At 43.0% G+C, this 13,392-nt stretch overlaps 1 protein-coding gene across 4 annotated transcripts in view; it reads right to left on the reverse strand.

The window, feature by feature from the left end:
* The window catches only part of baz1b (bromodomain adjacent to zinc finger domain, 1B), a 112,544-nt gene extending 99,468 nt beyond the window's left edge, over positions 1–13,076 (reverse strand). For all 4 annotated transcript variants that reach the window (XM_038813855.1, XM_038813854.1, XM_038813853.1 and 1 more), the window contains exons 1-2: positions 12,727–13,076; positions 6,193–6,309 (exon numbers count right to left, since the gene is read on the reverse strand). In XM_038813855.1, the coding sequence (XP_038669783.1) occupies positions 6,193–6,309; positions 12,727–12,842 (233 nt within the window). In that variant the 5' untranslated portion in view covers positions 12,843–13,076. The remainder of the gene's footprint in view (positions 1–6,192; positions 6,310–12,726) is intronic.
* Between the last annotated feature and the right edge of the window lie 316 nt (positions 13,077–13,392).

The following is a 13,392-nucleotide window of genomic DNA, read 5'->3' on the forward strand; positions in this document are numbered from 1 at the left end:
GTGCACATGTTTTGGGCATGCCCTAAGCTGAGGGGGTACTGGGAGGGATTTGCGGGGGTCATGTCCCGGGTGCTAAAAACAAGGGTGGTGATGAGTCCAGGGGTGGCAATTTTTGGGGTTTCGGAGGATCCGGGGGTCCAGGGGGAGAAAGAGGCCGATGTTTTGGCCTTTGCTTCCCTGATAGCCCGGCGACGAATACTATTTGGCGTGGAGGGACTCAAAGCCCCCGAAGACTGAGTGGTGGCTTGCGGACATGTCGAGATTCCTGGGTATGGAGAAAATTAAGTTCGCCTTGAGGGGATCTGTGCAGGGGTTCGCCCGGAGGTGGCAACCATTTATTGACTTCTTTGCAGGAGAGTGAGCGTCAGCAGGAGGTGGGGGTAGAGTAGAGTAGGAGGGAAAATATGGCGGGTGGTACCGGTGGGAGAGGAGCGGGCTGGTGCAATATGTTACGATTGAAGTATTGAAAGTACATGGATGTTTGCACATTTTTGCCTTTTTTGTTTTCTTTCTGATGATGTCTGTAACTGTTTATAAAGCCAAAAACTACCTCAATAAAATAGTTTATTAAAAAAAAAAATTATTACTCTTTTATTTGAAACAATCCTACTGGAGCAGAATTGTGGGCTCAGTCAGGCAGATCAGAACTCAGCTCTTCTCTCTCTCTCAATTGCCTCTCTGCCTTTCTGAGCTCCACCCAGCAATGATCTCATCTCCCATCTCTAGAGGCTGCATAAACTCAAGAACGTCTCAAGGACCTCCTCAGTCAAACCACTATGCATTAGCCCAGACCAATAAACACATTCCTCCATCAATTTCATCGTCTGGCCACCAAAAATACCCAGGCTCTGCAAACAGATTTTTTTTAAATTTTTTTTTTTTAAACATGGCAATGGCAGTCAAACACACACTAACCCCAGGCTTCGAACCCTTAAATTGCCCACTACATTTATAATCCAATTTTCCTAAAATCTTCCGAGCGTCATAACATCTTACATTTATACAGCACCGTTACCATAATGAATCATCTTAAGGGAATTACAAAACAAAGTATGACACCAAGCCACATAAGGAGATATTAGGTAAGATGACCAAAAAAATGGTCAAAGGACTAGGTAAAACGTAGATCAGTCAGCAGTGTGTTTGAATAGCCGATTCCAGAGGTAACAAAGGCATGGATGAGGGTTTCAGCAGCAGATGAACCAAACAAGAAAAGCCGAATTATGTTATAGGAGGTGGAAACAGGGGTCTTACAGATGGCACAAACACAAGGTTGGAAGATTGTCTTCGGATCAAATGTGATACTATGGCTGTAAACAGGCTGGATTAATCTCAAATTGTTGTCAGGGAGTGGAGTTGGTAGCTAGGCAAAGGAGGGGACTGAAATCAATGGCTTTGGTCTCCCCAATATGTAACTGGAGAACATTTCCGCTCATCCGTGCTGGATATCGGCTAAGCAGTATGATAATTTAACAACAGTGGATAAGTCGAGAGAAGTGGTGGTATTGTACCGCCGGGTGTGACCAAGCATACATGTGAAAATTAATGCCATCATTTGGATGTTACCAAGGAACAGCATGTGGATGAGAAATGGGAGGGGACGAAGGAGTGATCCTTGGGAGTCAGCGGAAATAGTACAGGAATGAGGAAAGAATCCATTGTTAGCGGTTCGTTGGCTATGATCATGGGGATAAGAATGAAACCAGGAGAGAGCATTCCACCTGTTTGGATAAGAATGGAGAGGCAATGGAGGAAGATGGTGTGGTCAACTGTGCAAATGCTGCAGTGAAGTTAAGAAGGAAAAGTTAATTTGTCGGTCACAGAAGGTGTCATTTGTGACTTTCATAAGAGCTGTTTTGGCAGTGGTAGGGACAGAAGGTTGATTGGAGGAATTCAGAGGAGTTGCTGAAAAGTTGGGAACAAATTTGGAAGGCAACACCACAATGATTTAAAAGAGAAAGGGACAATACTTGAGCAAGAGAATAATTTACAGTATCACTTAACAAGGGGTCAGAAGTGAAGTGGGTGATCAGCAGATTAATGGAAATAAAGTGGAGGGAAAAGGAAGTGGGCCTTATGGACCTCAGGTCAGACAGGACATGAGGGAAGATACACGAGAAACTGGAGAAAGATGCAAGTTCAGGTCAAGGACAAGGAAGAGCTTGAAAGAAGATTTGGCCAGGTGGGGTAGCGGAAGGGAGGACCTGACAGAAGCTGGGTGAAGGGACAGGGGAAAAGGGTTTAAGACGGTTTTCAGTACAGAAAAGTTAGAATTATCTTTGTATTCCAGGAATAATTAACAGTTTTAGCAGACAAGAGCAGAATCTGTTTCAAGTCGTCCAGTCAGATCTGCTAGTGGACAGCCAATACTATGGCGCACCATATTGTTTCAAGTCTGCACCCCTTGGTCTGAAGTGAGGTGAAATAAGGATGGTTCCAGGGGGAACCGTCAGGGCAAGAGAAATTAATGGTTTTATGGGGAATAAGGACATCAAAAGTCGAGGCGAGGTTGACATTGCGGCGAATGGAGGGTCAAAGGCTAGACAGCTGGAAAATCTCAAAAACAACTGGATCAGGAAGGCCATCGTTCTGAACTAGTTTTATGTCGGAGGAGAATGTTTTAAGTTACATGATAGGATGAACAAAGAACAAGGATGAACAAAGAACAAACAGCACAGGACCGGATCAGACCCTTCGGACCTCCAAGCCTGCGCTGATCACGTGTCTATCTAGACCAACCACCTGTATCCTTCTATACCCAGTCTGTTCAGGTGCCTATCCAGATAAGCCTAAAAGGTCGCTAATGTATCTGCCTCAACCACCTCACTTGGCAGTGCATTCCAGGCCACCACCACCCTCCGTGTAAAAAAACATCCCCCGCATATCTCCACTGAACCTATCCCTCTCACCTTGAACTTGTGCCCCCTTGTAATTGTCATTCCCGCACAGGGAAAAAGCCTCCAATTGTTCACCCACTCTATACTCCTCATAATTTTAGAAACTTCTATCAGGTCACCCCTCAGCCTCCGTCATTCTAAGGAGAACAATTCCAGTTTATTTAATCTCTCCACATAGCTAATACCCTCCATACCAGGCAACATCCTGGTAAACCTTTTCGATACTCTCTCCAAAGCCTCCACGTCCTTCTGGTAGTGTGAAGTACTGGTTAACAGCAAAAGCAATTTGAAGTGATGAATTTTGAAATATTACGGTGCATTGGTTAACAGCATTGGTAATATCATACTAAATAAGTATTAATCTCCCCCCAACCATGCACTATGAAATCTAATCTCAAACTAGCATTGACTAATAAATGGCATAATACAAAGCAGACATTATTTCCTGGAGATAATTCCTCTCAAATTAAAATGTGAACAACATTTCTCAAAAATTACTGCTGCTTTGCAGCAGCATACACTCCCTCCACCTCTCAATATAAAGAAGTTAAAATATTAACCATAAATTTCCCCTCTACTGAAGATAGGAATGGAAAATTGGTCCTAGCAGATTAGCTCCCAGATTTTCTAGCCCTTTAATTTCAATGCAAAGAAAATTAATCTTTAATAATAATCGTTTTTATTAGTGTCACAAGTATGCTTATATTAACACTGCAATGACGTTACTGAAATGAAATGAAAATCGCTTATTGTCACGAGTAGGCTTCAATGAAGTTACTGTGAAATGCCCCTAATCGCCACATTCTAGTTTAGCACACTGGGCTAAATCGCTAGCTTTTAAAACAGACCCAGGCAGGCCAGCAGCACGGTTCAATTCCTGTACCAGCCTCCCCAAACAGGCACCAGTGAAAATCCCCTAGTCGCTACACCTGTTCGGGTACACTGGGGGAGAATTCAGAATGTCCAATTCACCTAACAAGCACGTCTTTCGGGACTTGTGGGAAGAAACCCATGCAGACATGGGGAGAACGTGTAAACTTCGCACAGGCAGTGACCCAAGCCGGGAATGAAACCTGGGTCTCTGGCGCTGTGAATCTACGGAGCTAAACATTGTGATAACATTCCACCCATCCAAGTGTAGAATTGACAGCTGATCCACACTGCCTGCTTTACTTCCAAAAGTTTAAAATCAGCCATAATGTATCATGCTGATGTTTCACTTTAAATGGTCATGAGCAGCTTTCCAAGACCATACCCAAATGCCACTCCATCCCATCTGACAGCCTTGACCAGCAAACCACTGCCCATGGGTGCGTGACAGAAGCTAATCTGTTCAAATACATATTTACCACAAAACAGTCACTTGGTGGCAGTCAGGATCTTGGCTGATTTTCACCTCTTTAGACTCTTTAACCCCTCCCCCTCTATTCCATCGACTGAGGCCAATTAGAGAATCCTTAAAAATAATCTTCATTAGTGTCACAAGTAGGCTTGCATTAATAATGCAATGAAGTTACTGTGACAATCTTAATATCAATTCTGTCTGATATTAGGTAATTTAGCCAAACTATAAATCAAAGATAGCACTTTAGGCTGCATATCGCTGAGTATTAGCGAACAGGTCATTGGAATAGCAAGTAATCATTAAAACTCCCAATTTATCCTCTTTAAGGAATATTAACATCTCCAGTTTGTGCTGGTGCAGTTTTGAAGCTCCCAATGGACTAGTTTGGTTGTCTAGCTTTTCTATTTTGTCAAACTTGCCTGTAACTAAAATCACTGGACTTTAAATATATGCTTGGATAGGAAATTCAAAAATCCTGGACTCTCCCATTCTCCCAGGCAGTCAACTCGGTAATTCCACAGAAGACTGAGATAACTTTTATTATCCTCTTATATTTATGGCCACACGATGGTGTAGTGGTTAGTATTGCTGCCTCACGACACCAAGGACCCAGGTCAATGTCCGTGTGGAGTTTGCACTCTACCAGTGTCTGCGTGGGCCTCACCCCACAATCCAAAGATGTGCAGGGTAGGTGGAGTGGCCATGCTAAATGACCCCTAAATTAGAAACGGATAATTGGGTACTCAATTTTTTTATTTTTAAATCTCTAATATTTACACCAGTTGCAATCCAGTACCGAACTAATTAATTCTGTTAGGGGACATATCACCATTTTTCTCAAATTTAAGAAACTACGGTGATTTTCAAAGGATACATGAAGCTTGAAAAGAGTCTCAAAGAGGACGAGATGAATTACAAATCAGCCATAATGTGATACCAAGTCTTGGTTTAAAATGGTTGTTTGGGAATGGTTGTTTTTAACAGATCGTTTGGGAAAGACAGAGGAAATAATTCCTAGGTTTTTTGGGTACGGAGAATGAGATAGAGAAGAAAACAGCCCAAGGTCCCTTCCTTTCAACATAGCATGAACTGCACTTAAAGTTGTCAGATACAAAAACTTTAAGTGTCATGAAGTTGACCTCAAAGGTGTGCCAGGAACATATCTCTAGCCACGTAGGTGTGTGTGTGTTTACATTCTGTCTGTCCTTCCTTGATCAGGTAGGAAGCAAGTTTTACATATCTTACTGCAGCTCCAATATAGTGGAGTGCAAAATACCCTAGTATTTATATTTTTGTATAAAACCCACAAATGAATATCATTTCCAAACCATTACACTTTTAGGGAAGCTCAGCAATACAGCATTTCAGAATTTGTCGCACTTCACCCAACCTCAACAATTTCCCAACTGATGTAACAACTGAGATGCATTTGAACCTCTCCATCCTCCCTGGCACTACCCATTTTATAAGGGAAGCAGGATTTAAAAACCCATAATAAAAACTGAACTCAGCAGGCCTCAGCATATGTGGAGAAAGAAGATTGTTAACTCTTCGAGTCCAAGAGAAGGGTCCAAAGAGTCACACAGGCCTCAAAATGCTTCTTTCTCCACAGATGCTGCCAGACCTGAATTCTTCCAGCATTATTTGTTTTTATTTCATATTTCTACCATCCGCAATATTGTGCTTCTAGTTTTAAAAAAACCTGTGTTACTAGTCTGGAAAACAAATGCTGCCATCATTCAACTAATAGCTATTAGGGATAAATCTTATGAAGTTAAAACTGGTTCACAATGGTTGGCATGGTGTGTTGTACCAAATGGGCCACAGTTTTTGGGAGAAGGGTGTTACAACAGGCAGATACCCATCCACAGGTTTATGAAATTCACCCCAGCACCAAAGTGCTGTCAACTTATTAAATGTACTTTGTAATTAACAATGTCATATACTTACAATTCAGTTACTTCTTGCTCCTCTTCCCAGGCTTCCTTGTGAGTGAGTTGGTTGCTGCCCGTGCTTTTACATGTCCAGATTCGCTCTGCATATCTGGACAATCGAGATTCATATTCTCTGAAAAGCGGCTCAGGAAAATAAAGGAAGAAATTGAGCTTGTACACAGAAACCGTAAAAAGACAAAAAGCCATTACGCCATATTTGTAATGTTTCATACCTTTGACCTCCTGTTCCCTCTATCCTTTCCACTAAATCCATTTCCCCCTCACCCCATCTAATTCACTTACCATTGCTCGTCTCCTTTGACTCAATCCTTTCACATTTTTCCTCAATCTTCCCCAGTTTTTTTCTGCTGTTCTGAAAGTATCAGCTCCTGTGGAGTACAGTGCCCCAGGCACCTTGGAGCTTTTCAGCCAAGCAGTCATTCAAGTGAGGTTAGAAAGTGCGTTTTTGCAGACCATTCAAATGTGGGTGTACATAACAGTGCTTGATTCTGTTCTCACCGGTCACCTACATATTCCACTGGCAATGACAAACAAAAAGTCTGCAAGTGCTTGGGGGAATAAAACAATCAGAAAACCTGATCAGAGGGTCCATTAATATTTCAAAAGCAAAGAGGAGTTATTATTTTGGCTGTAAACGCTGCCTCAAAACTGGATGATAAGCAATTCCCTTCACAGTACGGAGCAACAAGTCACGTTCAGTATACCAACTATTACAAAGAACCAGTACATTGGTTTATTAGTCTGCAGTCTACATTTCTAAAAGGGCTAGACGGAGGTTTAAGAGCAGATTTTACCCTATTTTGTCAGTTGAATGCCTTTGCACTGCCGGATGGAGCGGCTTGTGAACATTTGCAAGCACAGACACACACCTCCTTTAACACTGATGTCATTGCAACTTAGTGTCAGTAGTACGTCAGGCACCGGAAATACTGGCCAGCCGGTAGTTATTGTGTAACTGCAGTCCCGGAGGACTTCCATCAATGCTGAACACAATAATCTGATAACAATGATCATGGACTCGGACCATAAATTCCCAAAAGGAAACGTAGGTGGTACCTGCTGACAGTACTTATAGCCTAATAGTTGCAATTGCGGCTGGCATACTCTGCAATAATATTAAAATCAAATCTTTTATGTTACAGAATTATGTCAGGGCTACAGTCAATATGCTGTATCTGATCAGAGCTGCCACTATCTCCAGTAATTATCAGACAATAATGTATCTGGAACTGGAGTGGAATTATTGAGAAACCAACATGCCTATGGGAGCTTGTATATAACCCCAATGTTTCATTAGCCTGGCATCACCAACAAGGAACATTCAAGCATTCTTTCTTGAGAGTTCGCAAGCTGTGCATCGTGGAGCTTTGGAGGTCACATCTAATGTTTAAATCAATGCTCATGTTACCCTGCAATTATCTCAATTGGTTGTTAATTGCAGATTTTTGGAGAGTGAATTAGAATTTATCCACCAATGTATTACTAAGTCCTTTGCAAACCTCCAGGCCCATAAGACGGAATCATGACAGAGTGTAGTTGCCTTGGCTTTGTAGGCCAGAGTGCCACATTGGCCCACAAGTTGTAGCTTTGACATTCCTGATCACCATTGCTATTGCAGCGCACACAAGTTGGAATTGCAAGGATTGGCTGGTATAGCCAAGTAAAGTATTGCTCTTTCTCATTACAATTTGCCAGGTCTCTGAATAGGATTCTCTTGATCTTTAAAACAAAAATTGCAACTAATAACTCTAGTTACTGTGCTCACTTTCTACTCTGTCTTCCAAATTCCTGTCAAGCACATTGGTTTGCTTGAATTAGCATGTGAAAGTTGCAAGTTTCTCTAGGATATAACAGGGCCATGTATTTTCACTACTTTTACAAATCAGAGTGCCATTAGTTTAATTGGAACTGTGGAGTTGCCCGAGACAAGACACACTCAAAACCAGAATACAGGAGATTCTAGAAACCCAAAAGAGAAAAAATAATAAAGCAAATCAAGCACCAAATGAGCAGAGAGAGAGAGAAAGAGTTAATGCTCCAGGTCAATAGCCTTGAGTCAGAACCAAATGACTAAAGAGATAATGGGCGGTAATGGCAAGAGAATAAATGATGGGGTCCAGAAGTTATAAATGGCAACAGCAAAACCACTGCCTGAAAAATGGGAGCATTCATTAGGTTCTGAACTTGTTGAATTTAGTGCAGAGTCTGAAAGGTTAAGAAGTGCTTAATGAAATATGAGATAGTGTCCTTGAGCTTAGGCTGAACTTCATTGTAACAAATTCAGGTTGAAACTATATATCTAAAAGAGGTTGTCTGAAGTGCATCTCCCACCCCTCAAACCCCTGGATGACGGTTGTGGCACCGAATTATAGTAGTAATTCTGTATATACAACTCAAGAGTGTCAAGCCCAGCAACATAAAGAAGCAACATGGTTATTTTTATACTTCTCTAAGCTACACAGACGGATTTCCAAGAACATGTTATGCCATTCACACCTACAAAATAACACTACAAAACAGGAATAGAAAGGCAGACAGGAAATCTCAAAAGTTAATACTTCAAAAAGATTCATGGTTATAACAATCTGCAGAGCTGCCATTAGGGTTTTAATAAGAGTGCAATATGAAAAACTAATTTTGCACAAGAAATGAAATGAAATTCGCTTATTGTCACGAGTAGGCTTCAATGAAGTTACTGTGAAAAGCCCCTAGTCGCCACATTCCGGCACCTGTTCGGGGAGACTGGAACAGGAATTGAACCGTGCTGCTGGCCTGCCTTGGTCTGCTTTAAAAGCAGCGATTTAGCCCAGTGTGCTAAACCAGCCCCTGTTCCCAGGACTGGAAAATTGCAGCAGAGGAAAGATTGGGCAGGCTGGGTTTGCTCGCCTTGGAACGGAGGATTTGATTGAGGTGCGGTGTACAAAGTTGTGGGGGGGCCTGGACAGAGTGGATGTAAAGGGTTGATTTACTTTAGCAGACAGGTTTATGACCAGGGGGCAGAGATTTAAAATGATTGGTAAAAAGATTAGAGGGGAGATGAGGAAAACCTTGTCTCACCCAGAGGGTTGCGGGGGTATGGAACACGCTGCCTGAATGGGTAGTAGAGGCTGAAACATAACTAATTAACAACCTCCAATCCACATTCGAGCATTAATACCACCTTGAGTGTCCTTAAAAGTTACACATAAAAAAAGCTAGCAATGATCCATCACCTAAACAGGACCAAAAGATTTAATCACTAAAGTGTGCTGTCACGATGGTTTTAAACTGATGAAATTTTGTACTATGAAAAACATCCAGCTGTGCAACAATAGATTACAGGCTTCGATTGCATGAAAAGAACATTCCTGGAGGGAACAGGTCATGCTAATAGCAGAAGCTACCTGATGGAACTACCCTAGATGGGAATCTCTCAGTATTGTTTCAGATACAATAACTTTCATATCATTGTCAGTTTCCTGTTGCTGATCGTTATCCAGCAACCCCAATCAAAATGTTTGGGCTGAGTTCTGATGCTCTTGCACTATCCCCACGGTCACTTCAGTACGGTACCAGGGAGAAAATGATGCCCAAATCATACAACAATAAATAGTTGACATGGGGGAAAGATAATAAAATAAAGTATCATGCAAGATGACATCCCACATTTGTTTTCATACAATGCAGCCTACAGTACTGATATATGAAATAGGTGTTTTGACAACAATGCAACATTAGCCAAACCGGGAGACAGGAGACAAGGGCTTTACAGATAAATATAGAATTTTCAAAAGACACAAACAGAATTTCCATGCAGACATCAATTTCCAATTATCCGAAATATAACACTGGATTCAAGTCATAGAATCCCTGCAATGTAGGAGGCCATTCGGCCTATCGCATCTGCACCGATCCATTCTGCCCTATACCCGTAACCTAACCTCAAGAGATTTCTTGGTAGGAGAGTTACATTTATTTCAAAAATCACCCATCACATTTAGAGTAAGCTATAAAATCTATGGAATCCCTTCTTACTGTATCCAACTGGAAGTTTACAAGACTGGATTGAACATTACATGAAAAGCGTTTATTGAAAAGTTGCTCGCTCAAATAATCTCTAAACTCAAGTGCAATCTACAACAGGGTTGTGTCATTAGAGACATTCCCTTGCTGCTTAGCCTTCTCTGCATTACCTGAAAAATACATGATTACGCATTACCCGTTAGTAATAATGCGAATCGGCAGCAGCATCAACATTCACTTACGGCTATGAACAGTCAAGATCACAGTCTTGTGCTTGTCTACACTTTTCACTTGCTCATAATCAGCATTGGATACTCTAACTCATATTCTCAGAGCTCAGGGACACCAAGACTGGCAATAACCAACTGCTGCCCAAACTTCCACATTTTTAAAGTTGGACTAATTCTTGAGACTTAAAGAAAGTTACATGGATTCGATTTTTGAATTCTGTTCAATGAATCTCAGCTAGTCTGTACACAGATTCAGAAGCCAACACTTCAATAACTCCTTTTTCAGTGGTGCCAAATTTGGATGGAGGACAGCATGACCAAAATTAGTGAATCCTTTCTAAAAATGTGAAATTCTCACTCCTGCAGCACCACTCACTGTGCTGCAAGTAAATATTCGCAGACAGGCAATGGGGACTGATCAGAGCTCTTCTTCCAGGTATGACATAAACTCATTAATCAAAGCACCAATAAAATACTGTTCATCCAAAAGAAGACATTGGGAGTGCAGAATTTTGGTCAGTCACCCAGCCCCTACTTTAAAGAGTTCATTCAAATGCACACATACCAACACTATTTCTAAACAAGCACTGACAAAACAAAGCAGTTTTAAAAATCTTTTTTTGAAGGCTCTCAAACATTAAATATTACACCTAAAGCATCTTGATGGCCAGGAAGCTATGGCAGATCAGAGTTCAAAGCCTTACCCAAGTTAACAAACTGAACTAGAAGATAAATTAGGAAGACTGCAGTCTTACTCTTACAGATCTCAATGAAAGCAGTACATTATTGTTCAAAGTAGAGTGCGTTCTAAAGTCCACGGATTCCAAACTAAGATAATAAACAAGATGGATGTTCTATAAACTCCTGGAATAACTCTTTAAACTTTTAAGTTTTTAGACTCACATAAATCCTTACCAAAACATTTAAACAGCCACGCTAGTGACAAATAAGTTATTTTATTACAATGGTCCACATAAATAGCCTAACTTGCATGCAATCATAGCACCTTCCACAAGGCATGTTGTTCAAACCAAGATGTGAGCCTGAGCCTCTAGAAGGGTTAAGCAGGCATAGCAACTAGCTGGAGTGAAAGACAAACTTATTTTTGCTGCAACTGAAGTACACATTACTTTCAGAAGGATTTAACGTCCTTTCTTCCCACACTCCTTAAACATGTCATGCAAAACCCAGCATTGTTTTAAAGTGTTTAGAATCAATTGCCAGACTGTGCCTTCAGCACGCCAAGTATAAAATGTCCCATGAATGAAAAGATAGTACTCCTGTAGTTAAAGACATATCAGAAGTAAACGCAAAACATTCATGAATATACCAAACACCAGTTCAGAAGACAAGAAACTGAACAAAACTGAACTAAAATCTCCTACATCTTTCCAACTCCTCCATGCCATCCTTGCATCATTCCCAAGTCACTTTACTATATGAAAAAGTAACCTTAAAATATTGTTCCTAAAAGCTCCACATGTCCACATTCGAAATAAACAGTAGAACACTTAGTTCTGACTAAAGCAATCAAATAACACAACGGGTCCATTAGCATCTTGTAAAGGTAAATAATAGGTCAGTTAAGCCTTCGGCCGAAGATCCGCTATCTTATCATATCCCTCTGGTTCCAGATTCCTATCTGGCCTCTGCTGTGCACTTCCATACGAGGGTTCAGACCTCCAGCATTTGCAAATTTGGTTTCTGCACGAAGCGAACTAATTCAGCACAAGTCCAGGGTGATTTTGTTTTAAATTTGGGTGACAAATTGCGAAAAGTTGCAAATATCGCTTGGACGGTTCACTCCCTGAACGAGGTGGCTGCAGCAGCATCAGGAAGAGGCACGGGAAAGCTGGGCCAGTCAGTCCTTTGACAGCTGTATACAGTTGGGTCCAGCAGAGAAAAGGAGTGAAGCGTAGAACATCGCGCCGGCCCGCACAGTCCGAGTTTGAGAGCGGGCTCCCCGGACGGACAGACTTTACTCACTCTCCCTTCAGGCTCGCACTGGAAAGCTGTCCGAGAGTAGGCCCAACCTGGCAACGATCAGGGCCTCCCGACAATAACTAACTTGTGGAGTTGGGAACATTGACTGGATTTACTCGGGAGGTCATCCCAACGCTGATAAGACAGTTTGACAACAAGGCGCTCTTTCCCCCCATCCCTCCCCACAGCATCTGCTCCCCAGGCGCAGGTTCCTGCTCCCAAACCTAGGCCCCCGTCCCTGGGGAGACGCCGTCTCTCGTCCCGGCCCCGCCGAAGGGTCTCCCCACAACCCGCGGCTGGGCTCCAAAGGATACTCGTTGCTCCTGAATCCCTCGCCGCTGTGCTCGATCACATAGATGGTCTCCTCCGCCGACAGGTCGGTGAGCGGCTTCGCCAGCGGGAACGGCTTCCTGCCCAGCAGTGGCGCCATGGCCCGTCCGTCCAGCCGGCTTCGGGGAAAGGGGAGGGCGATGCCGGTCGAGGACTGTCCACAGCCCCGGCTGCCCCCCCGGCCAGAGTGAGGAAGAGGAGGAGGAGGAAGGCCGCGAACCTCGCACTCCGCCGCCAACTGGAGAGTTCAAAAATGGCGGGATTAGGCCGCGGCTCCGCTTCTCACCGGCGGCTCGACAGCTCCCGCCACCGCGCAACCCCTAGTGACCAGCCCGGAAGCACCCGCCCAGCCCACACTCCCATTGGCCGCGGCCCGGAGCCCGCCATCCGGTTCAAACCTGCCGCGGCCTGCGATTGGACGGCAGCCGCTGTCAATCCGCGATGGGGGTGGGGGGCGAGAGCGGTTTGTGATTTCGGAGGTGAAAGGTGACGACCGTCGGTTAAACAGTGACGGAGAGAGCGGTTTTTAAATTCGGACGAACCGCACATTGGGGCAAAACCGGCACAGTGCGTATCATGTTGTCGCATTTTAAATTTTAAAAATCCTCTTTTGATGAAAGCTACGCACAAAGTGACGCGACGAAATCTAA

The sequence above is a fragment of the Scyliorhinus canicula genome, chromosome 12, assembly GCF_902713615.1.
Source record: "Scyliorhinus canicula chromosome 12, sScyCan1.1, whole genome shotgun sequence".
Taxonomy (NCBI): Eukaryota; Metazoa; Chordata; class Chondrichthyes; order Carcharhiniformes; family Scyliorhinidae; genus Scyliorhinus; species Scyliorhinus canicula.